The 27,256-nt window shown below is 37.5% G+C and overlaps 1 protein-coding gene across 9 annotated transcripts in view; it reads right to left on the bottom strand.

The window, feature by feature from the left end:
- Positions 1-27,256, bottom strand: part of HELZ (helicase with zinc finger) — a 176,186-nt gene that overhangs the window by 20,509 nt on the left and 128,421 nt on the right. For all 9 annotated transcript variants that reach the window (XM_055387014.2, XM_055387017.2, XM_055387013.2 and 6 more), the window contains 4 exons: positions 23,009-23,088; positions 17,803-18,373; positions 17,179-17,413; positions 15,856-16,372 (listed from right to left, as the gene is read on the bottom strand). In XM_055387014.2, the coding sequence (XP_055242989.2) occupies positions 15,856-16,372; positions 17,179-17,413; positions 17,803-18,373; positions 23,009-23,088 (1,403 nt within the window). The remainder of the gene's footprint in view (positions 1-15,855; positions 16,373-17,178; positions 17,414-17,802; positions 18,374-23,008; positions 23,089-27,256) is intronic.

Raw genomic sequence — 27,256 nt, 5'->3', positions numbered from 1 at the left:
AAAAAAGAAGGGGAAAAAAGCCTCAATGGTCATCCTGAGGCCTGCTAAGGCCTCAATTCACTACTCTGAAAATTGACTAATAAAGGGCAAGGATTAAACATTTATCCTTCCCTTTCTATATAGACTATATTTTAGGTAGTAATTAAATATTCAATGAGGAAAAGTTCTCCTTTATAAAAGAAAAATAATATAAAAGAAATTCAAAGAAGTTTTAAATAATCATTTTGCCATTCTAATGAAACAATAGATCTAAGCAACAACCATCAATAGCTGCTAAAATCTGAAAGGTTGCTAGAAATTTTAACGTCAATAGATCAGAATGACATCATCTGATCACTGAAACATACTGATCAACTTAACATAGCTAAAGTGGGAAAACTGGATATTATGTACATCTTTAAACATATAATTTAAAATGAGACATTACATACTGCCTGGTAATTTTTCACTGAAATATCATCGGTATCTTTCCATGTCATGAACACTCTTATAATATCAGATTTAATAAGCTGCATTTTTTCTTCATTTACTTAAAACTAATCTATTTAATTTCCCCAAGATTTGAGGAAGAAATCCTTGATTATAGAACACTTAGGGTCTACTAACATTTCAATTTAGCTCCCCCTCAAATTATCATTTTCTGCTTAAAGCAAATATGCTACAGTTTGGTAGATCGGTACAGTTCCCTAGAGAGAAAAAACTAGATGGAGCAAGGAGAGGACTATCACTATAAGATTAAAAATAATCAATTTATTAACAAGCCAGATAACGTGTGATGAATAAACTGTAGTTTACAACAGTAATATCTGTGGGTTCATATCTATGGGTTCATGTGATGTAATCTATTGAAAAGCACTTGATAAATTATAAAATCATTTTTTAAAAGCATGATTCCCAGTTAATGGTGGCAACTGGCCCAAGACTCCACTAAAATAATAATAAATGAATATTATAGATATACAACAATCAAGACCATGAGCCTCGTCATCAATAGAGGACACATTTCCAGAATACATGGAGACTGGATGGAGGAATGGTGTCTGTGGAAGAAGAATGAAATTATAGCTACCACCCAAGGGAAACAATTCACCTAGCAGAATTCCACAGAGGCTTGCCAACTAATATAAAATGAAAGGAAGATGAAGGGATAAAATTAGGGGGGTTAAATGAAAGTCTATACAGGAAACAGCTGGACTCATACTCCTCCCCACAACAACAGTGGGACACAGCCAGCCAGGTACCTACAATACAGACAAAAAGATAAGGAGACAGACAAGCAAAAATCCAGGAAAAACAAAGGGCTCCACATGGATTCAAGCACTAAAAAGTCCCCAGTGAAAGGCCTGCCAGGCAATACATCCTGTGATATACACAAAACTCCCAAGTTGCTTTTTAGTGAAAGATAATCAAGCGGCCGGGCGCAGTGGTTCACGCCTATAATCCCAACACTTTGGGAGGCCGAGGTGGGTGGATCACCTGAGGTCAGGAGTTTGAGACCGGCTGGCCAACACGGTGAAACCCCGTCTCTGCTAAAAATATAAGAATTAGCCGGGAGTGGTGGCGGGTGACTGTAATCCCAGCTACTTGAGAGGCTGAGGCAAGAGAACTGCTTGAACCCGGGGGGTGGAGGTTGCAGTGAGCCAAGATTGTGCCACTGCACTCCCGCCTGGGTGACAGAGCAAAACTCTGTCTCATAAAAAAAAAGATAATCAAGGATTACCAGACTTTTAAGGAAGGTCTCCAGCATAAAAGATAGTCCCAGATAAACAAGCTGAAAAAAGGGAGGCCCGGAAAGAAACAATAGTGATGTTTTAAAAATATTTTAGAACATTGTTTTAGTTCTTATTAAAAATCAAAAACAAAACAACAACAAACCCTCTAACTGGTGTTCTCAGAAAAGGCATTGCACAAAACAAGATGTTATGAAAAAGGAAAAAGCTCAGAATAAAGAACTCTTGTGAGTTTAAAACCTGAGGGCTCAAATATTAAATGCAATAGTTCTTGCAGATAAAATCAAGGAAATCTTCCTGAAAGTAAGAAAAAGTACAAAGGTATCAAAGTATGACAGGAAATAAAGATTTGGAGAATCTAGGAGGCCCAACATCTTATCAAAAGAAGTTTCAGAAAGTGAGACATGGAGAAAAATAATGCTAGAAAATTATCAAAAAAAGATTAATAATAATAGACAATTTCACACAGTTGAAGGATATGAGTCCTTCTCTAAAGCAATGCTGTCCAAAAACTATTTCCTGTGACGATGGGAATGTTCTGTGTCTGTACTGTTCCGTAAGGCAGTGCCTTGCCATGGGAGCTCCTGGTCAGTCAAAATGAGCCTACTAGGACTGAGGAACTCAATTTTAAATCTTATTTCATTCCTAATCATAACCTATCCATCAAGAATTCCTCTAGGTTCTACCTGCAAAGTAAATCCTGAATTTATTTCTTACCATTTCCACTGCTACCCCACAGTCCAAGCCACAATCACCTCTTGCCTAGATAACTATGACATCCTTCACTATTTATTTTATATTATTTTTAAAACTCTAAACAAATAAATTGCATTATTTTCATACAATTTTAAAGTAATTTTAATGTCATTTTAGCCTTATAAAACTCAATCATAATGACAGAAGCAAAAATTTATCTTAGTTCCCAAAACTATAGTAGATTTATTTCTAGGTTTTGTTGTTTCCCTTAAAAGAAAGATACAGACCAAACTCCCGCAACATGTAATTTACCCATATAACAAACCTGCACGCGTACTCCACTGAACCTAAGATAAAAACTGGAAACAGCATGTAATCCCAGCACTTTTGGAGGCCGAGGTGGGCAGAGTGCTTAAGTTCAAGAGTTCAAGACCAGCTGGGTGACACAGGAAAACCCCATCTCCACCAAAAAATACAAAAATTAGCTGGGTGTGGTGGCATGCATCTGTAGTCCCAGCTACTTAGGGGGCTGAGGTGGGATGATCGCTTCAGCCTGGAAGGCAGAGGTTGCAGTGAGCTGACATCATACACTGCACCTCGCGCCTGGGTGACAGAGGGAGACCTGGTCTTGAAAAAAAAAAAAAGAGAGAGAGAGAGAGAGAGATACAGGCATACCTTGGAGATATTGCAGGTTTGGTGAGAGAGAGAGAGAGAGAGATACAGACATACCTTGGAGATATTGCAGGTTTGGTTCCAAACTACTGCAATAAAGCTAATACTGCAATAATGTGAGTCACGTAAATTTTTTGGTTTTCCAGTGCATATAAAAATTATTTATACTATACTATAATCTATTAAGTGTGCAATAGCATTGTATGTTTAAAAAAACACAATGTATAAAGGCAGGCATGGTGTCACATGCCTGTAGGCCCAGCTACTTGGGAGGCTGAAGAGGGAGGATCACTTGAGCCCATGAGTTTGAGGCTTAAGTGAGTTATGATCACACCCATGAATAGCTACTGCACTCCAGCCTGTGCAACATAGTGAGACACTGTCTCTTTAAGACATTTTTTTTAAATGTATATGGCTTACTTTTAAAATAATGTATTGCTTGTGATTCTCTGGCTAAAAAACTTAATCACAAAAAATATATACTGTATTGCTAAAAAATGCTCACTGACCAGGGTGGTGGTTGCTGAAGGCTGAGGTGGCTGTGGCAATTTCTTAAAATAAGACAATAATAAAGTTTGCCGCATCAGTTGACTCTTCTTTTCACAAAAGATTTCCTTATAGCACACAAAGTTGTTTGATGGTATTTTACTCACAGAACTTCTTTCAAAATGGAAGTCAATCTTCTTAAGCCCTGCCAGTATTTTATCAACTAAATTTATGGAATATTCTAAATCCTTTGAAATCCTTTGTTGTCATTTCAACAATGTTCACAGCATCTTCCCAGGAATAGATTCCATCACAAAAAAACCTTTCTTTGTTCACCCATAACAAGAAATTCCTCACTGGGCTCAGTGGTTCACGCCTATAATCCCAAAACTTTGGGAGGCCAAGGTGGGAGGATCACTTGAGGCCAGGAGTTCAAGTCCAGCCTGGGTAACATAGTGAGATACAAACAAACAAACACCAAAAACAAAACAAAACAAAAAAATTAGCCAGGCATGGTGGTATGTGCCTGTAGCCCCAGATACTCAGGAGGCTGAGGTGGGAGGATTGCCAGGGTCCAGGAGGTCAAGGCTGCAGTGAGTCATGATTGCACCACTGCACTCCAACCTGGGTGATGAAGCAAGACCCTTCTCTTCAAAAGAAAAGGGAAGAAATTCCTCATCTATCCAAGTTCAGTCATAAGATTACAGCAAGTCAGTCATATCATCAGGCTCCACTTCTAATTCTAGTTCTCTTGCTATTTCCACCACATCTGCAAGTTACTTCCTCCACTGACTTCTTGAACCCCTCAAAGTCATCCATGGTGATGGAATCAACTTCTTCCAAACTCCCGTTCATATTGATATTTTGACCTCTTCCCAAGAATCACAACAAGAAAGCGTTTTTTAGCAATTCAGTATATATTTTTTGTTCTTAAATTTTTTAGCCAGAGAATCATTAATGGTATCTAGAATGGTGAATCCTTTCCAGAAGGTTTTTAATTTACTTTGTCCAGATCCATCAGAGGAATCACTATCTGTGGCAGCTATAGCCTTACAAAATGTATTTCTTAAATAAGACTTGAAAGTCAAAATGACTCATTGATCCATGGGCTGCAGAATGGATGTGTTAGCAGGCATGAAAACAACATTCATGTCCTTGCACAGCTCCATCAGAGTTCTTGGATGACCAACTGCATTGTCAATGAGCAGTAATATTTTGAAAGGAATCTTTTTAAAAAATCCCACCCCCTCCCCCGCCCACCAGCAAAGCAGTAGGTCTCAATAGTGGGTTTAAAACATGGGTAAACCATGCTGTAAATGGATATGCTGTCATCCAGGCTTTATTGTTCCATTTATAGAGCACAGGCAGCATGGATTCAGCATCATTCTTCAAAGCCTTAGGATTTTTGGAATGGTAAACAAGCACTGGTTTCAACTTAAAGTTCACCAGCTGCATTAGTTCCTAACAAGAGAGTCAGCCTGTTCCTTGAAGCTTTGAAGCCAGGTATTGACTTCTTCCTCTCTACCTAAGAAAGTCCTAGACAGCATCTTCTTCCAATAAGAGGCTGTTTTGTCTACACAGAAAATCTGTAGTTTGGTGTAGCCATCTTCATCAATGATCTTAGCTAGATCTTCTGGGTAACTTGCTGCAGCTTCTATATTAGCACTTGCTGTTTCACCTTGCACTTTTATGTTATGGGGATGGCTTCTTTCCTTAAACCTCATGAACCAACCTCTGCTAGCTTCCAATTTTTCTTCTCCAGCTTCTTCATCTATCTCCAGCCTTCACAGAATTGAAGAGAGTGAGGGTCTTGCTCTGGATTACGCTTTGGCTTAAGGGAATGTTGTGGCTGGTTTGATCTTCTAACCAGATCACTCAAACTTTCTCCACATCACTCAAACTTTCTCCACATCAGCCATAAGGCTGTTTCATTACATTCTTATCATCTGTATATTCACTGAAGTAGCACTTTTAATTTCCTTCAAGAACTTTTCCTTTGCATTCCCAGCTTGGCTAACTGTTATAAGAGGCCTAGTTTTTGGCCAGTCTTAGCTTTTGACATGCCATTTTCACTAAGCTTAACCATTTCTAGTTTTTGATTTAAAGTGAGAGACATGCAACTTGTCCTTTTACTTAAATAGAAGCCATGGTAGCGTTGTTAACTGGCCTGATTTCAATACTGTTGTGTCTCAGGGAATAGGGAGGCCCAAGGAGACTGAGTGATGGGGGAACAGCAAGTCAATGGAGCAGTCAGAATACACATAACACTGATTGCTCAAAAACAATCACAATAGCAACATCAAAGATCATTGATCACAACAGATAAAGAAATAATGAAAAAGTTTAAAATACTGTGAGAATTGTCAAAATGTGATACAGAGGCACAAAGTGAGCACGTGCTGTCAGAAAAATGGCACTTATAGACTTGCTCAACATGGGGTTACCATAAACCTTCAATTTGTAAAAACTATAATATCTGTGAAATGCAATAAAGCAAAGTACAATAAAACAAGGTATGCCCATATACTGAAATAAATGTGACTTTGCAACACAGTGCATCAAAATCAATTTGGGTCTAAATTTTAAAAAATGCCATTTGAAGCATCTCAGAGGCAAGGGCACTTATAATTTACAAATAGTATTTTCCTACCAAGCAATATTATTTTCCTATACGTCCATATACAAGCTCATAGAAGGGATACCAGAACGAATACAATATTACATCTCAGAGAAAAACGTCAGGTTCACTGCTGTGACATTTGGAGCTACCTTGAATCTGTCTGACTCTTGTTTACTGTTCTTGAATATGAAACAGTGAATTAACAATTATAGAGCACAACAGCTCTTACAATGAGCAAATGTTGGGGTGGATAGGAAATAAAATAGTTTGCAGTAAAAGTTTACTCTTCGACCCACAACTATTTGCATTCTCTCTGAAGATTCATAATTATTAAAACTAAATAAATTTTCCAGCTTTTGGAAAAAATGTAATGCTGGAGAATGTGTTTTATTCTTAAAGAATGTGGAGAAATTAAGTACATTTCTGATATTTGAGATCTCTAAATTAATCTTTTGAGCAGTCAAACATTTAGCAGCTACAACTGGATACATTTCAAGAAATCAAGAATTCTAAAATGAACTAGCTCCCTTTCTCCCCACCACCCAGAAAAAATAAAAGGCAAATTTTACACAACTGAAGATTGAATTCTTCACAAGAACATAATTTTGCTTTTCCCCCACATCTAGTTCTGTGTAATTGCAATCATTTCTCATTTTCTAAGAATAAACCTTACTCATGGAATAGAGATCTGAAGAGCAGTGTGATGCTTCAGAAACAGCATGGGACTGTCAGGAGTCTCCACTCCCTTGAGTTAATAACTGAAGTTACAAGTCCTTTAATATCTTTGTGCCTCGGTTTCCTTTTAAAAGGGGGGGAGTTAAATGATCTTTAAGGCCTGACTAGTTCCAAAGTTACAAGATTTAAAGTCTTTGATAAATCAAAGTCTTTTTCAATAAGAATATATTTTAACTTTTAATTAAAAATGTCCAAACAAAGCCAGGCGTGGTGGCTCACGCCTGTAATCCCAGCCCTTTGGGGAGCCAAGGTGGGCGGATCACCTCAGGTCAGGAGTTTGAGACCAGCCTGGCCAACGTGGTGAAATCCCGTCTCTACTAAAAAAAAAAAAAAAAGAAAGAAAAATTAGCTGGGCATGGTGGTGGGTGCCTGTAATCCCAGCTACTTGGGAGGCTGACACAGGAGAATTGCTTGAACCTGGGAGGCGGAGGTTGCAGTGAGCCGAGACTGCACCACTGCACTCCGGCCTGGGTGACAGAGCGAGACTCCATCTCAAAAAGTAAAAATAAAAATGTCCAAACAACATCTATCATCTTTAACAACCATCAACAATTTGATAGACTCGTTAAAATATTCCAAGTGTGATGACAAATCCAAGCCTATTTACGTGATTTAAATCCAGAAAACTATAGGACATGCTAACTGACTGCAATGAAATGGATTCTGGGCAACAAGTTTAAAATGTCCTTTTTTCCTCTGCCAGAGGGTACTTCCTATACAGTAAAGGCCCCCAAACCAAAATTTTAGAAAAACATCTGTAGCCTACAAAAGAAAAATATTTCTGACAGAGAAATCCCTTTACATCTCCATCAACACTGTAGCTTTGTGGGCCCCTAGGCTGTTTAAACATACTTTCCTTCCTTTCTGTTCTCATTTCTTATTTATTCTTATTTCTATTCTTATCTCTTATTTTCTTTTCTTATTTCTTGACTTTGTTTCCTATTGCTTTCGCCCAGTTCTGTTTCGGGAAGTGAGTATTCCTTCTACATACATCTTCAGCCAATCAGATTGTTCCTTTATTTTCGGATGGCAACCCTACCAATGACTGATGCTCAGGTTTAATTTTAGAGTCCTCAGGTCTTAAATAATTTCATTAATGTTGTTTAAAGGCTCATTTACCCGGCCAGAGAGATTCTTAAAGAGATTCTGGGTTCAGTATCAACTCCATATATGATTGTGTGTTTATAAATATGCTTCATGTTTTACTGTGAGATCATGGTACTACACATATAATCACGATTTTCAAATTCTGCTAATATTTCTTTCCAAATATTAAAATGTAATGCTAACATTTCAAAAGCCATTTAATACATGAAATCTAAGAAAGAAGGAAAAAACTAAACTACCAAACTCATGTATAAATTTTTACTGTTAAAGATAGTTTTAGTTTGAGTAAAAACTCCTAATTTGCTTACCACTGTCTTATAAGATATACCTCTAATATATGACGTTATCAAGCCATTTCACCTGTGTGTATATAAATAGATAACTGGGGAAAGGTCAGCAACTTAATTAATAAGGGCTCTATTTATAATTATGCTATCAAAGCTAATCACCAAGTAAGAGCTAAATACACTAGTTGAAATTCTAAGTCTCATTAACGATGGTGCCAGAAATTTTAATTAAAATAGAACATCTCATTTAAATGATTAGCTTTGATAATTTAAGCATGAATAGAGGTCTAATTTATTAATTTGCTGATCACTGTTACATGCATTAGATGGTTTATTAGATATCATACATTAACGATCTCTTTGAGAAGCTATGTCAGAGAAGGCAGCAATATTTCTACCTCGTTATACAAGTCATAAGCTATCACCATCTATTCCTAAAGTGAGAATAGACAATAATCAACCAAGATTATAATCTTCAAGATACATCTGTACAATACTTTCCTCTATAAAAGAGAAATTGGGGGAGTCACGATGATTAGACAACAGTATGTTGAAATTAAAATTATCAACTAATTTAAAACAAGAGTTGTTTGAAAGAAAAAATGAAAATAAATAGATGGCTCAAAGTGTCTCTGTTGAAAAAACCAACACACAGAACAAGAAATAGTTCAAAGCAGACACATCACTGAAACATGTATGTCATCTCTAAGATGATGTAAGTAAATGTCGATTTACTGAAAGCTGATCAAAGTAAGTGACTTACTAGCATTCCATTTTTATCAGAAAGCCATTACAATATCACCACTACAACACAAAAATGAGCCATTTCACAAGCCAACTCTGAGACTTTTACAAAGATGCCTTCAAAAAGGATTTTCTATTTATTCCTTATGAGCACTTTTAATCAAACTACTCCATAGTGAAGCACATCTTAAATGGCAAAAGCTTTCCTTTGCACCAGTATCAACACTGCTACATAATCGTTTTGAGAATTTGTCCCTGAAGATAAAATGACTGAAAAGTATAATGGAAAAAAAAGGTCCCATTAATAACAAAAACAAAACAAAACACATCACTCTAAGAATATTGGAAATACTGAAGATTTAAATGAAGATGCTACAGATTTTTGAAGAGGAACATTCAAAAAATAAGAGAGAGAGAGAGAGAGAAAGAAAGAAGAGAGAGGCCAGGCATGGTGGCTCACACCTGTAATCCCAGCACTTTGGGAGGCTGAGGCAGGTGGATCACGAGGTTAGGAGATTGAGACCATCCTGGCTAACACGGTGAAACCCCGTCTCTACTAAAAATATTAAAAAATTAGCTGGGCGCGGTGGTGGGCACCTGTAGTCCCAGCTACTTGGGAGGCTGAGGCAGGAGAATGGCATGAACCCGGGAGGCAGAGCTTGCAGTGAGCCCAGATAGCGCCACTGCACTACAGCCTGGGTGACAGAGCGAGACTCCGTCTCAAAAAAAAAAAAAAAAAGGAAAAATAGAAGAAGAGAGAAAAAGGGAGGGAGGAAAGAAGGAAATAAATTAAATGAGAAGTATCTGTAAAGATAAAATTTCCCTCAATTTAAGCTACAAGTTTAATGTATTTCAAATAAAAAGCCAAGAAGGGTGTGTAGAGGTGGGACAGAGGAGGAGGAAAGAGTTCATAAAGTTATTTTAAATTTTTTTTAGTAGTAAAACCACAGAATGACCCTCCTCCCCCATCCACTCCATGCCCCACATATAGAAACTGGAAGGGAAAAAGTAATGAGGAAGACTTTAAACTACTGGGTTAGAACGCCACAAAATCTCAAAACTTAAAACAGTATAATTCTAGCACAGAAACTTATAGATGAAGAAAAACACAAAGTCCAGAAATAGATCACAATATGTAATGAAGAAATACATCTTACTCAGAGGTTAGAGTATTAAATTATCATGCAAAGTGAAAAATCCCACACAGATAAAAATTACCTTTGAAAAATCCTTAATCATGCCAAAATTACTAAAAACTGAACTTTTGGAAGCTCAGAGGTCAAGAATTAACTTCTGTTGTTTCTCTCTGCATTTCATTTTTCACTACCCCCACCCCTCGGAGCAAGTATGATACAGTGCTATTGCAAAGAATTTGGAAAGTGACATCTCTTTAGTGAGAATGTAATAATTCCAAAAAGACAGGAAGACAACTGGCTAAACGTCTAGAGAAAATGTAAACCCTAATCCCAAGCTTACACTGGCATTTAAAATCAAATTGGAGCAATTTATCAATCTATTGGCAATTGGGGATGGTCTACTGCCTGGCTCAGGAGAAGATAGCACTTTGCCCTTTGTTGTCCTCCTCATCCCATCACACCTGTAAGGACCGGAAGTGGGAAAGGATGCAGGCAGTACTGCCAGACCACAATGTCCAGCCTTAGCCAAGCAGCCAAGGGCCATGGCTTTTGCTGCATTTGAGGTGGGGAAGGAAAATCCATGGAGTTAAGCCTAATTATCTACATGAGAACAGTCTAAAAATTGAAAGTAGCAAAAAATGTTACAGAATGGGACCAAGATCCCATTCAGTGGTGATATAGGTGGGCACAGCAATTGGGGGAAGGGCAGAGAGAAACTGTTTCAAGTTTTCCCAACAAATAATCTCCCTCCATTAATGGATCACACATTCACAGCTATAAATGCTAGGAAAGGCTAAATGTTATAGTAGGTATCTTTGTCTAGTTAAATTATAAATAATTTCTCTAACTTCTACATTTTCTGTGCTGGCCATGTATTTCATTTGTCACAAGAAAATCAAAATTACTATAAAAAGAAAAAACAAGTGAAACATAATGTAACCAACCATTTCCATTTAAATGAACTGTTACACTAACATCCAGATATCATCCCACAAGATTAATCTACTAAGTTTTCTGGGAATAAAAGCATCCATAGTGGGAGGGAAAAGACTTTTCTTTGTTGTTAACGTTAAAGAAATTATTTTAAAAGGTTGGAAATAAACAGCAAGCACATCAATCATTCACTTTGTGAGATGATTCATGCAAAAGCATTTTGAACAGACTAAAGTTACCCTAATACACTGAAAATGTGAAAATCTGCAATGTGCTAAAAAATATTATCTTTGTCAAATAAATTTTTCAGTGTTGTCAGTGAATCACTCATTTGTGAATCTCATGCAACAAAATAAAACTGACCAAATGTTTTTGCAAAAGTAAATTTCACTCTAAGAACCCACTGACAATGAAAGGTACTTATTCACACACAAACAAAGATAACAGAAATATCAGACATTAAGAGCACCAAGGTACAAAAAGCTTAAATTCCAAAATTAAGGCCCATTTAAAAAGATCAATGACTAAAGTAGATTATTCAATATGAAGTATTATTTAGTAAAGTACAAAACTTCATAAAACCTATAAAAACTTTGGCACACAGTTCCCCCTCATATCATGAACTCATTTGGCAGGTTAAATAAAAACATCATAAGTGATATCAGCAAAAATGGCAGAGTGAGAAACTCCAAAGTCCATCCCTCCATAAAAACAGAAAAAAATTGGCAAAAGCTGTCATAATCCATTTTTTGGGAACCTAGAAACCTAATTAAAAGCTTGTGGCAACCAGAAAAACAATCAAGAATTAAGCAAGAAAAAGAAATAAAAGGCATTCAGATTGGAAAGGAAGAATGAAACTATTTTTATTTGTAGATGACATTATCTTCCATATAAAAAAGCCTAAGATATCTACAAAAAAATCTATTAGTTAATAGAGTTCAGCAAGATTGCAGATACACAATCAATATATCATCATGTGGTTAAATACTAGCAAATGAACAATCAAAAAATGAAATTAAGAAAACAATTCCATTTATGATAGCATGAGAAAGAATAAAATGCTTAGGAATAAATTTAACAAAAGAAGTGCAAGACTTATACTTGGAAAATTACAAAATACTGTTGAAAGAAATGTTAAGCGTCCTGAACAAATAGAAAGATGTCCATGTTCAGGTACTCGAAGACTTAATATTGTTAAGGTTGCAATACTCCCCAAATTAATCTACAGATTTAAAGCAATTCTTTTTTTAAATGTCAGCTGGCTTTTTTTCTGAAGAAATTAGCAAGCTGATCCTAAACCTCACATGAGAAAATTCAAGGAACCCAGAATAGCCAAAACAATCTTCCAAAAGAACAAAATATAAGGACTCATACTTCCAATTCCAAAACTTACTACAATACTACAGTGTACAATACAGTGTGGTACTGGCAGAAAGACAGACACACAGATAAATGAAATACAATGGAGAATCCAGAAATAAACCCAGCATCTACAGTCAACTGATTTTTGACAATGTTGCCAAGACTATTCAATGGGGGAAAGAAGAGTCTTTTCAAAAGCGGTGCTGAGAAAACTGTATGGCCACATGCAAAAGAATGAATTTGATACCCACCTCACACAATATACAAAAATTAACTCAAAATGGACCAAAGAACTAAGAACCAAGTGTAAGAGGTAAAACTATAAAACTATAAAAAGGGGCCGGGTGCGGTGGCTCAAGCCTGTAATCCCAGCACTTTGGGAGGCCGAGGCGAGCAGATCACGAGGTCAGGAGATTGAGACTATCCTGGCTAACACGGTGAAACCCCGTATCTACTAAAAAAAATACAAAAAAAATTAGCCGGGTGTAGTGGTGGACACCTGTAGTTCCAGCTATTCCGGAGGCTGAGGCAGCAGAATGGCGTGAACCCGGGAGGCGGAGCTTGCAGTGAGCCGAGATGGCGCCACTGCACTCCGGCCTGTGCAACAGAGCGAGACGCCATTTCAAAAAAAAAAAAAACAAAAACAACTATAAAAAGGAAATGTAAAAGTACATCTTTGCCATCTTGGATTAGTCCAGGGTTTCTTGGATATGACACCAAAAGCATAAGCAGCCAAAGAAAAAAATAGATAAATTGTAGTTTAGCATCAAAGGACACTATCAAGAAAGTGAAAAGACAACCCACACAGTGAGAGAAATAATTGCAAATCATATATGAGATTAAGAGTCTGTACCAGAATATATTAAAAAAACCTCTTATAACTAACAAAAAAACAACAATTTTTTTAAATGGCTGAAGCATATGAATAGACATTTCTCCAAAAAAGATACAAATGACCAAGAAGCACATGCAAAGATGTCAACATCATCAGTAAATAGGGAAATGCAAATCAAAACTACAGTGAGGGCTGGGCCCGGTGGCTTACGCCTGTAATCCCAGCACTTTGGGAGGCTGAGGGCGGATCACCTGAGGTCAGGAGTTTGAGACCAGCCTGGCCAATATCGTGAAACCCCGTCTCTACTAAAAATACAAAAAAAAAAAAAAAATTAGCTGGGTGTGGTGGTGGGCGCCTGTAGTCCCAGCTACTCGGGAGCCTGAGGCAAGAGAATTGCTTGAACCTAGAAGGCAGAGGTTGCAGTGAGCCAAGATCATGCCACTGCGCTCCAGCCTGGGCGACAGAGTGAGACTCCGTGTCAAAAAACAAACAAACAACACTACAATGAGATCCTACTACACACCCATTAGGATGGTTATAATTTTTTTTACAAAGCGAGTATATAGAGAAATTGGAATCCTCATACATAGCTGTGGGAATATAAATGTGCAGAGAACACAGTTTGCAGTTCCTCAAAAGGTTAAACATATACTTACTACATCACCCAAGAACTCCACTCCTAAGTTACAGTGTGGATGCACTTCAAAAGCCAGATATAAAAGGCCACATAATGTATGACTCAATTTTTATGAAATGTCTCCATAGACACAGAAAGTAGATTAGTGGTTACTAATCTGAGAGTGGGGAAATTGGGGTGTAATTGCTTAACAGTTATGGGGTTTCTTTTATGGGTGATGAAATGTTCTGGAATTAGACAGTAGTGATGACTGTATAACATTGTGAATACACTAAAATCCACCAAATTGTACAATTTAAAATGGCTAAAATGGTGACTTTGTGAATTTTATTATAAATAGCTAAAACATCACTTAACTGAAAATTACATTACTGCTCAGTTGTAAAACTACTGTTCATTATAATCTGAAAGACTGTCAGATGTGTGCCAAATTTTTGTAAAGTATGGTTCCAAAATTCTAGATCCTCACAATACATATAGGTAGATACCAATTCATCTTTATTGTGCTTCTAACTTACTTTAAGAGCCTAAAATCACAGTAAGTTGTTTTAATGACAGCTATACAGAATGAGCCAATCAATGAATACTGGGACAATTTGAACAGACTGCCTCTAAATCCCTACAAATAAGACATACAGCTTTCCCTATGAATCTTGACTTTTAATTAGCATCTATAGCAGGCAACTTGTAAAATGTGAATCAATTATTTCTAATGGCCTTTAGATATCATTCTGAAACTGCCAAAATGAAGCTAATATCAAAAAAGTATTTTTCATATATCAAAATTAGAAATCTTTATCCTGATTTAAGATGTCTCTGTCTGATATGACTACAACCAGCTTTACACATTTTTATCTTTAATCACTGCAAATTTAATGGGATCAGCTAGACATTTTTATAGCCTACACCACATGGTACTGCTTTGGAAGTTTTATAACCTGGAATTACTAAGTTTTTCATAGCAAAAAAAGTCCATAAAGATGCTCTTTAGAAATATCTAAGTATTTTACTTTATTTATTTATTTATTTATTTGAGACAGAGTCTTGCTCTGTCGCCCACGCTGGTGTGCAGTGGCACATCTTGGCTCACTGCAAGCTCCGCCTCCTGGGTTCACGCCATTCTCCTGTCTCAGCCTCCCGAGTAGCTGGGACTACAGGCGCCCGCCACAACGCCCAGCTAATTTTTTCTATTTTCAGTAGAGACAGGGTTTCACCGTGTTAGCCAGGATGGTCTCGATCTCCTGACCTCGTGATCTGCCCGCCTCAGCCTCCCCAAGTGCTGGGATTACAGGCGTGAGCCACTGCACCCGGCAGAAATATCTAGGTATTTTAAGATAAAATTCAGTTTAACTTAAAATGCTTAGTTTAGCACAGTCAATTTTATGTTAAAAATCTGCAAATTCTGATATTTGGGAATCAGAGTCCCTGGGTCTAACAAAGCACCAGGCTGAGTGGCAGGAGAAGGAGCACAGCACTTGGAGCTGGCACTGGCTGAAAAGCCAGCATCTTTGGAAAGTTCTCATTAACAAATTTATAATTAACACATGTAACTTAAAGCGAAAAGAAGAATCACTAAAAGCCATTTCCTCAGATTAAAAAAAGACAAAGCTCCTTGAACAGAGTCCTCAGATATTCAATATTTTCTTTAAACAGCAATAAAAGACTTTTAAGGGGCTTCATGTTTCAACAAAAGTGTCCACTTTACAAAATCTGAAATACAATAGGAGGGTGGCAATTAAAATAATTCCCAAGAAAGGATTATCTTTAATACGCTGTTAAATTCAATAAGATCTGTGCCTTCCTATTATCAAATCAATAAATACTGATATTTTTCACAATCAACTAATAACAAAAGGAAAATAAGAAGACATTTACCTCTTCTAAGCTAGGGAGCGAAGAAGAAGATACTGTTCGAGATGACAATGGGTGAAATGGCTCTTGACCAATAGCATGTTGATGATTCTGTATTTGTACAAAAGGGTTCTGCGGTGGCCTGTGAGGCAATGGAGGTAGGCCATAGGGAAAACCTGGCCCCATTAGGTGATTCTGTTGCAAGTTAGCAAAAGTCCATGCTCCATCAGGTGCCAGGTATTTCAAGGGAGGAGGGGCAAGGTGTTCAGATGGCAACGAGAAAGGTGAGTTGAATATCTGGGGTGGGAGGCGCTGTGGAAATGCTGGGTTGCTGGCTACTTCAATGTCTCTGCTGTTATCATTAAAGTTAGAAAAGTGGCTACTGTGGTCTGTACTGGATGGGGGAGATGGGACTGCTGGTGGGCTTCTACTCTGTACTTGTCTGTATTGCAAAAGTCTTGATTGCGGTGGTGGCATTTCAGCTAGTTCCCGTGTTTCACTTTGATCACGATGAGACAGTTCTCTGATTAAGTCTTGAAACCTACATGAAAACAATAAAATATGAGGAGAAAACAAAAGGCTCCATCACATTAAGGAAAGCTTAGTCAACTACACATGTATTTTCAACAAACAAAATCATAGTACTAATAACTAGAACTGGCATTAATTCATCTCAGATGTAAGCATTAACACTCAATAGATGCTGAGGTGAAGAAATTAAATATGCTCAATTACCTGATTTCTTTCTGTTCCCATTGTATTAAAAACATCTGTCCTTGTCTCTATACATCTTTGACAACTGGAAGTTATAAAAGGTCACCATGATGGTGGACCTTATTCAGAAGGGATTAGGAAACACTTCAGAGCATTCATGTGACACTGGCCACAAAAACAAGCTTAGAGTTAGGACCAAATACTCATATGTAGCTGGAATTATAGGAATGTAGAATTCTGTGCCACCATAAAAATAATTAATGATATAATTTTTAGCTTTTAACCACAAATTTACTCCTGTCTTTATTCATTCTTTGCAAGTATTACTACTAAATAAAAAAAGCCGCTCACAGTGATGGTATGTTTCTCTCGCAGAAAAGACCACAAAGCAAGGGAACAAGTTAATTTCCAACCCATAGTATATCATCCATGCCTAAATTTGTAGAAGAGTTACTTCTAAATGAGTTTTCTGTATTTTAGAGTCAACAAGAGAACTGTGTAGCGTGTGCTTGGAAGGCCAGCATCCAATTTCTCTGAGGCAATATTCCAGCTTGAAGCTAAAAGGACTACAGTCAAAAAAGAGAACAGTGAGGGGGTCGCATTCCAGGGGCTATTTTCAGTCCGCTGGAATACCTTGAGTATGTGGTCTCCACTTCATCTTCGGCACTGCTGGTGAGCTTCCAGTCTGCCCGCACTGGCGGTTGATGTAATCCCAGGGGCGGCTGAGGAAGATGCTGGAGGTGAGGATGGTGATGGTGTGGGTATGGAACGCTGCCCTGACTGAGAAAGGCATGATGCTCGCTCCACTGCTGGAACCGTGCCTGCTGCTGCCTTAATGTTTCCAGAGCGACACTCCCATGTATACGATCTGCAAAAATATTTGTGAAAAATTTTTTATGAATTTGGGGTTTCAAGTTCATTATTTAAAGTTTTTTACTAACATATTTTCTCCACAAAGACAAAGGACGTAGCTACAAATTTGGTTTTGGTAAGAAGTAAATGTTTTCTAAATTTGCCAGAAATCAGTTATGGTGATGATGATGACAACTCTTCCTCACTTACATAATGATGATCCTGACATCCACTGGATACTATCATACAGCATTTAGAACTAGTTTCTGATTATCACACTAAATGGGGGGTTTTTGCTAGCATTATTTGAAGAAACGATTCAATCTTAACCCAAAATGATATTATACAGTCCAAGTCATGTTAAGTAATCTCTGAATTTTCACATCTGGCAGTAATAGAACTTACCTAAAGCCTCCCCTATAGGTAATCCTGAGGGGTTCTCATCAATGAAGCTATTCAGATGTGAAGGAAGAACGGGGCCGGGTTGTGCAATGGCTCTCAGAGGACTGTGGCCTTCTTGCAGCATGGGAGGGGGCTGCTGCTCCGGAATTACAGCTTCTGCAGGAGGAGACTGTGGCCGATGAGCAACTGCACTATTAAAAAAAGCATTGTTGGGTCCCGCCTGATATGCAGGAGAAAGCTGAGGAGGCGGCTGCTGAGGCTGCTGATTCAACTGACTTTGCTGCTGGACTACCTGATTTGGCTGGGGTGGTATCTGATTTGGTTGTTCAGGCAAATTATTCTGCTGCTGATTTAACAAGGTGTGCTGCTGTGGAATTGGAAAGGGTGGTCTTGGTAGCTGGGGAAGGGGATGAAAGTGGCGATTAGGGATTGCATACTGTGCGTGGGGAGCAGGAAGGGGAAGATTTATGTGTCTTGGGTTGAGATTATCTTTGCGAGGAAATTTGGTACTGGGATAAACAACACTAGGACGTGATTCAGGACTTCTGTTCTGTGGATTTGATTCCAAATCAACCTAGAAAAAAATAAGAAGCCTTTTTTAACTGCAGAAGATTCAAATTCAGTTGCTCTCCACCTTTTCCCAACACTAACACATCTAAAGGATATGATACATTGATATCTTCCAGCAGGAGAGCTGAGTGCTCAATTATTTACTTTCTCACAATCAAATAAAGGAAATTTTTTTTTTAATTTAAAAAGATGACAGAAAAAAACAGCATATTAAATGTGAGTCATAAGAAAAGATACTGCCATTTTATTAGCATATCTACTTTAATTCCTTTCAGGGCATTATTTTTAATTTCACACTTTCTTCCTTAGAAAGATGGCCATTTATTTCATTCTGATATAAATCATTAAAATGTGTTTTCCTTCTGATTTTAGGGTGGGTTTGGGTTTTTTGTTTTTTTTTTTTTTTGAGACAGAGTCTAACTCTGTCTCCCAGGCTGCAGTGCAGTGGCACCATCTTGGCTCACTGCAATTTCTGCCTCCTGGATTCAAGCAATTCTCCTGCCTCAGTCTCCCAAGTAGCTGGGATTACAGGCATGCACCACCACGCCCAACTAATTTTTGTATTTTTAGTAGAGATGGAGTTTCACCATGTTGGCCAGGCCTGGTCTCAAACTCCTGACCTCAGGTGATCCGCCTGCCTCGGCCTCCCAAAGTGCTAGGATTACAGGTGTGAGCCATCACACCCAGCCTGATTTTATTGTTTTTATATATCTAATATATTTCCTCAAAAATATCTATGTTAATAAAAAGATGTATCTCAATTTAAACAACTTTGAAATGAACAAACAAGTACTATATCACCTTTGTATATAACTAGTTTGGTTGTCAATTTTTCCATTACATATTGACATTCTTTCTTTAACATTTATTGTGACCAAACAATACACTGTGCCTGGTGTTGGAAATTAAACAGGCAATAAGAAGACTCAGCCTACACATCAAGAGCCTAGTGCAGGGGTCTATATACCATGCCCCCACTCCAATGCCATTTCCGGCTCACCAGGTTTTGTAAATAAGGTTTTCTTGGAACACAGTCACACTCATTTGTTTACATGTTGTCTGTTGCTGCTTGTGCACTATAATGATAGAGCAGAACAGCTGCAACAGAGACCATGTGGTCCCCAAGGCTAAGATTTACTATCTGGCTTTTTACAGAAGAAGGTTGCTGACCCCTGGCCTAGAGTTCAGTAGAAGATAACAATATGTAAACATATCACTAGAGGTACTATAAGAGGATGCAACTGTAGTGCCTGAGAAAATTAAGGAAGGTTTCACAGAGGTCATGACATTCGAGTTGAATCTTACAAAAAGAGGTGGAATATTCCAAGGAGAGGAGGACATGCTAGGTAAAGGTAACAGTTTATGCAAAGGTTGAAGAAAGGAAAAGTATGGCAGATTCGGACAGCATGGGAAGTTTTGTGTACGCAGAGCTATAACTTCACTTGTTTATATATTAGTTTTCCCTTTTCAATATCAGAGGAAACTACAAGAGCCCAATCACATAAGACCCTGAATTATTCAATACTGAGTAATTGTTTTTAATTCCATAAACTGTGATAACTACAAAAAGTTTTTAAGCTGGGGAGTGTTGTCATCCTTCTGAAATGTAAGTTTGATCATAAGTGACGACAATGTGAAAAATAAAATATAAGATGGAAAGAGGCAATTTTTCTTTTCCGGCTCTGTCAAAACACTCCATGCATTGCTTGGAGTGCAAATAAATTTGGCATGTCAATCTCCTTACAAGTTTCACTGATGAGCTAGTGACTGAGGATTGCAGAGCACTTGCCTCACCCTAGGCTCTTAAATTAGCCATAGAACTGACCACTCCCCAAAAACAGAACAAGCAGCTTGTTCCTGAGTTGCAGCTGGGGTACACTTGGTGACCAACCTGTTGCAACAAATGGTTGTGATGCAAATTGTGTGCCAAGTGCATCCTCATCTCTAATCATCTAGCTCAAATGGACTGACATTAAATTTGGCCAATTTTAGGCCCTTAAGATTACTGAGTATATATAAATTATCTACAAAAAGAAGTGAGAAGCACGACAATTCTATCTCAGTTTTCCCAAGTATGCAATGCCTGCTCTTCAGATGTCTCAGAACCTGATTAAGGTTCTTCATAAACAAACATTTTCCTCCATAAATCTCCATCTTTTCAATGACTAAAATTATATTCAGCTGGGATATACTTTTTTCCAGAAGATATTGTTGATATGCATGAGGGAGGTCACATGAGGGAGGTCATAATCAGGTGTCAAGGTTGTTTATGAATAAGCTGCTATCTTAATTGTCTCTATCACTTCTGACCTTGACATTGAAAGGAAGCTAGGTCTGCGTCACAGAAATTTAGATAAGGACTGTGCTATTCTACAATACTACAATCGGCTCCCTAAGCAAGGTAGAGGATGGTAAGAGCTGAAGAAGCCTGCATCTGCTACTATCAGAATCAGATTCTCCTCTATCATTTTCCTCTTAATACTGAGGAGGCACTGAGTCAAAAGAACCAGGACTAGTTCTTTTATTTTTCCTGGGCCCCAAGACAAAGCATCAGGGTGGGAGAGAAACATGTTTTCAGGTTGCCTAGTTCTCTAACAGAGAAGAATCCTAACAGAAATTTTAAAACAAGGACATGAGAGACACTTAGATATCTTGGCTTCAGTTGCTCTGAGAGCATCTAAGACTCGTGTGATTGGTTTCGTCCCAAGCTGCCTCTGACTACATGTGCTGCTGGTGCAGGTGCACCATCCTGACATGCCACTCGTTCTCTCTCTGCACCACTTCCCAAACACGTACCACTTCAGCTTTCACTGCAGCCCCCGCTTATCTATCAGGAGGTTCCCTTGGCTGCCTCATTTGTACTGCAGCCCCTCCAGTGGGTACTGAATCCTTCCATATATAGAAGCTGTGAGTAAGAGATGCTTATGTGATATAAGTAACTGAATAAAGAGAATAGCTGCTTAAATAAAACTAGGCTGAGGTTGGAGATACAGATTTGGAAGTCGGTATCATGAAGTGGATACTTAAAATTATGGATTGGACTGGTTTATAGTAAGAAACCATAGAATGCAAGACAGGTGGGACTAGGACAGAACTCTGAGAAATCCCAGCTTAAGGACTAGGGACAGATGCTTGGGGAGGCTGAGCAGGAACTTTTTTAAAAAGACGGAGGTCATGTTAGAGAGATTGTGAAAAGTAAAAATGTGTCAAAGAAAACGAAAGAAACAAGATGGTCAAAGACAGAAGTAGAAAACAGTGCCTAATACCAAGAAAAGTCAAGTAAGACTACATTTGAAGTATGTTCATAAGAGCACAATAGTTTTAGTGAAATGTAGACGATGTGGGTTAAACAGCAAATAAGAGGTGAGGAAGAAAGGAGAAATGAGGCAGTAGCTGTAAAGGAGATGAAGGTTAAAGAAATTATCTTTTTAAAAAAATATATCAAGCAATTTGCTTACTTTAGGCTAAAAGAGATCTAAATATGCTATAGGCTGACAGGGAAGAACGAACAGCTGGAAAGAATCGAAAGATAAATGAGGAGAAGGGACAAGGTCTATGTGTTAGTTGAAGAGGAGAGATTAATTTTTTTTTTTTAGACAGAGTCTCACTCTGTCGCCCTGGTTGGAGTGCAGTGGCGTGATCTTGGCTCACTGCAAGCTCCACCTCCTGGGTTCACGCCATTCTCCTGCCTCAGCCTCCCGAGTAGCTGGGACTACAGGCGCCTGCCACCACGCCCGGCTAATTTTTTTGTATTTTTAGTAGAGACGGGGTTTCACCGTGTTAGCCTGGATAGTCTCGATCTCCTGATCTCATGATCCACCCGCCTTGGCCTCTCAAAGTGCTGGGATTACAGGCGTGAGCAACCGCCAAGTAGAGATTCATCTTAACGGGAACTCTTCCTCTGAGACTGGTGATCAGGAAGTAAGGGTGCTCAGGGCTATGGTAAAAGTCCTAAGTTTAAGGTTACAAATTAACAAGAGGAAATCCTGATGAGGTCAGTCTGAGGCAAGCTATCCAATAGGATAATAGAATGTGGAAGGTAATCAGGCTTGAGAAGAGTCACTGAGACAACTGGGCAAAGGAAGTGAGATACGTGTGAAAGAAATGCAGGGGAGCCCTGATGGTTCCATTCAAATTAGAAAACAAGAACTTCCAGTGGCACTAATTCAACCAGTGACTTGATTTTCTCTAAGTAGTTTATAAGCACAGAAGCAGAGAAAATAGATGAATGGACAGATAAAGAATTAAGGGCTTAGTGGGTATGATGAGAGAATAAGGTGAGGGACCTGAGTAAGTCTTCCCCTCTCTGAGGAAGAAGTTTTCCTTCTTCACGATAATGACACACTTGTAATGACACACCTGTAGCTCTGTCTTCATTTACTACCTTATCATAGAAAATCTCTAAATTCAATTTTATCACTGAATAACAGAATTTGAGAAAAGTGTACTGATACATGAAATAGCACAGCCAAAGAAAAGATGAAGAAAGAGAAGGCAATATGGCTCACTATATCCCTGTGAAAAAATAAACATAAAGGATAAGTGTACAAAGGGAGGTATTTTTCTTTAAAACATCAAGATTCCAAGATGACCAATCAGACTAAATCCACTAGGACAACACAGTCACTAAGCAGCATACCTGTTTTGGTTCTGTTGGCTTTTTCTCTGGTGTTCGAATCTTATTAATTTCAGGTCCGGAATTATTTGTATCACTTTTACCTAAGAAAATATTTAAAAATCCTTATAAGTTTTCTCCAGTGGATATGACACTTCCAATGTTTATCCAATATTAGAGAAAGAGGCAGAATACTTTAAACACTTTTCACCCATTATGATCAGTGTATGACTACTTGGGTTTTGTTCTTAAATTTTCAGAGTTACAGTTTCTCTGCAAGAAAGAAAACTTACAAATGAAGCAAACTTCATTGACAAGGAAGGCAAAGCCTAATAAGGGAAAAACCTTAAAGCATCAAATAATCCCAAAGGAAACTACCCAATCTCCAGGAATTACAGCCTCATTTGCTTAAACTAGATGTGTTAAAGGCCTTTGCATTCTTGCCTTTATAAATTGAGCATTTATAAAGGCTCAATGCTTTGGTCACTTATAAATGCAATTAAGCAAAAATCTAAATAACGCCTCAATCTAATTTAGTAAAGGAATCTAAACATAATAAAGATATTCAGAAAGTAATGTAGTTATACTGCTTAAAAGTAATAGATATCAAACCGTGTTTAAGTGGGTGATAAATAGTAGAGCAGGCAAAATTAAGGTTTTAAAAAAGCACAGTTATAATAGACAATTCATACATGGGAAAGGCTTTTAATCTACAAAAGAATTAACCACTGGATAGTTTAAGTTCCTTGAAGGAATCTTTGATTTAGGTTCTTGTTCCAAAACATTCTTTTTGGAATTCCACTGGAACTTTGTAAAATGAATTATCATGCCAGAATTACCTTACTATAGTATGAAATGAAAACTATAGTATCGGAGATGAAGAAAGCACTGAATGGAATTACCAGCAGAATAGACATTACAGAAGAAAAATCTGGCAAATTTGAAGGCACAGAAATAGAAACTACCCAAAATGAAACATAAAGAGAAAAAAGAATGTTAAAAAAAGTAGCACCCATAAACTGTGCAAAAACTTTAAGCATCCTAATATATGGGTAATTAGAATCTCTGAAGAACAGTGGTAGGGGAAACACAGAAAAAAATATCTGAAAAGATATAAAGTTTAAAAATTTACATACTTGATAAAAACTATAAACTCAGAGATCTGAGCAACTCAACAAACCTCAAACACAAGAAACAGGAAGAAAACTACATCAAGGCATATCATAATCAAACTGATAAAACCAGTATAAAAAGAAAATCTATAATGCAGCCAGGGAGAAAAAGACTTGTTACATACAGAAAAACACAGATAAGGATGGCATCAGATTTCTCACTGGAAAAAACGCAAGTGAGAAAATGGTAGAACAACACCATTAAAGTATCAAATGATAAAAACTGCCAACCAAGAATTCTCCACCCTACAAAAATATCTTTTAAAAATGAAAGCGAAATAAAGACATTTTCAGGCACACAAAAGCTGAAAGAACTCATCACCAGGAGACCTGCAATACAACAAATGTTTTTAAAAAGTCTTTCAGGCAAAAGAAAAATTGTATCAGCTGGAATCGCCAATATACAGAAAGAAAAATTACTAGAAATGGTAACACATGGGTAAATACTTAAGACTATTTTTCTTATAATTTAGAACTCTTTTACTTGGCTGTTTAAACAAAAATAACAATTATGTTTTGGGGATTTGTAACATATGTAAAAGTAAAATACATGATAACAATACCATACAGGCTAGGAGAGAAAAAATAGCATACTTTAAGCTTCCTTTACTGTAAATGAAGTGGTAAAATATAAATTGGAAAGTAGTCTGTGATAGGTTAAAGATTTATACTATAAACCCTAAAGCAACTAGCAAAATAATAAAACAAAGAGTTGTCACTGATAAGCCAATGGAGACAAAAAGGAGTCATTAAAAAAAAAAATACTCTACCAATCCAGAAGAGGGCAGAATAAAAGGAGAAGGCGGAAAAATCAATTGGACAAATCGAAAACAAATAGCAAGATGATACAATCAAACTTAACTGTATCAACAATCACATTAAATGCAAATGGTCTAAACACCCCAATTAAAAGGCAGAGATTGTCACATTAGATTGAAAAAAATCAAGAGCCACCTATATGTTATCTAAAATAAACAAACTTTAAATATAAAGACACAAATAGATTAAAAGTAAAAGGTAAAAATACACACACACACACACACACACACACACACACACACCCCATGCTATCACTTGATAAGAGAAAGCTGAAGAGGCTACACTGATATCACACAAAGTAGATCTCAAACCAGAGAATATTTTCAGGGACAAAGAAGGTCATTCCATAACGATAAACGAGTTAATTAATCAAGAGTATGCAATCCTAAACATTTATCTCCTAATAATAGAACTTCAAAATTCATCAAGAACTCATAGAACTTAGAAACCTGAAAATTGAAAATTAGACAAATACCAATTATATTGGGAGATTTCAATACCCCTCCTCAGTAATTGATAGAAAGAGTAGAATCAGCAAGGATACAATAGACCCGAACAACTCTACCAACCAACTTGACCTAATTAACATTTTTTTTTTCTTTTTTCAAACAGAGTTTCCCTCTTGTTGCCCAGGCTGGAGTGCAATGGCATGATCTCGGCTCACTGCAATCTCCACCTCCCAGGTTCAAGCAATTCTTCTGCCTCAGCCTCCCGAGCAGCTGGAATTACAGGCATGCGCCACCACACCCGGCTAATCTTGTATTTTTAGTAGAGACAGGTTTCACCATGTTAGCCAAGCTGGTCTCAAACTCCTGACCTCAGGTGATCCGCCCACCTCAGCCTCCCAGAGGGCTGGGATTACAGGCATGAGCCACCATGCCCGGCCCCTGATTAACATTAACAGAGCAACCTATTCTTCCCAAGTACACACAGAACACTTACCAAAATAAACCATATTCTGGGCTGTGAAACAAATCTCATTCAAAAGCATTCAAGTCATACAAAATATGTTCTCTTAACACAATGGAATTAAAGTACAAATCAGTAACAGAAAAATTTCTAGAAAATCACCAATAATCAGCAACTAAAGCACCTTTCTAAATAATCCATGGGTCTAATTTCAAGAGAAATTAGGAAGCATACTGAACTAAATGAAAATAAAAATACAACATACTGGTCTTTTTGGAATGTATTACTGAAGAAGAAAATTATAAATTAAATACTTATATTCATTTAAGCTTTCACTTTAACAAAATATGTGCAAAGACTGTATATACTGAAAACTTTTTTTTTTTTTTTTTTTTTTTGAGACAGAGTCTTGCTCTGTCACCCAGGCTGGAGCGCAGTGGCGCGATCTCGGCTCACTGCAACCTCTGCCTCCCAGGTTCAAGCGATTCTCCCGCCTCAGCCTCTCAAGTACCAGGGATTACAGGCATGTGCCACCATGCCCGGATCATTTTTATACTTTTAGTAGAGACAGGATTTTCCATGTTGGCCATGCCTGGTCTCGAACTCTTGACCTCAGGTAATCTGCCCACCTTGGCCTCCCAAAGTGCTGGAATTACAGGCATGAGCCACCGTGCTCAGCCTGAAAACTTTTTTTAATGCTGAAAAAAAAATAAAGACCTAATAGAAAAAAATGGAGAGATATATACTCCGTTCAAAGATCAGAACAATCAGTATTGTTAAGATGTTAATTCTCCCCAAAGTGGCCTAAAGATTAAATACGATGTCAATCCAAATCCCAGAAGGCTTTTTAGTAGGAATTGACAAGCTGATTCTAAAATACATAGAAATGCAAAAGACCTGGAATAGACACTTTTGAAAAAGAACAACGTTGGAGGACTTACACTACCTGATTTAAAGACTTTTACAAAGCTATAATAATCAAGACAGCATATTTGGTGTAAACATAAACATATGCATTAATAAAAAGTATCCACATATAGGATCAACTGATTTTCAACAAAGGTGCCAAGGCGGTTCAATGAAGGAAGGACAGAGTTTTCAACAAATAGTGCTGGAATCACTGAACATACATATGCAAAACTAAAACAAAATAACAACAAAATCTCAGTCCTTACCCTTACATTATATATAAAATTTAACTCAAAATGGACCTAATTAATGTAAGAGCTAAAAACTATAAAACTTCTAGAAGAAAACATAAAAGAAGATCTTGGGTTAGATATATTTTTTTAAGACACAACACCCAAAACATGATCCATAGAAGAAAAAATGGATAAAATGGACTTCAACAAAAATAAAAGCTGCTGCTCTT

Source organism: Gorilla gorilla, chromosome 4, assembly GCF_029281585.2.
Source record: "Gorilla gorilla gorilla isolate KB3781 chromosome 4, NHGRI_mGorGor1-v2.1_pri, whole genome shotgun sequence".
Classification (NCBI taxonomy): Eukaryota; Metazoa; Chordata; class Mammalia; order Primates; family Hominidae; genus Gorilla; species Gorilla gorilla.
Note: the sequence above shows the minus strand (reverse complement) of the source record. Positions and strands in the feature narration are given on the sequence as shown.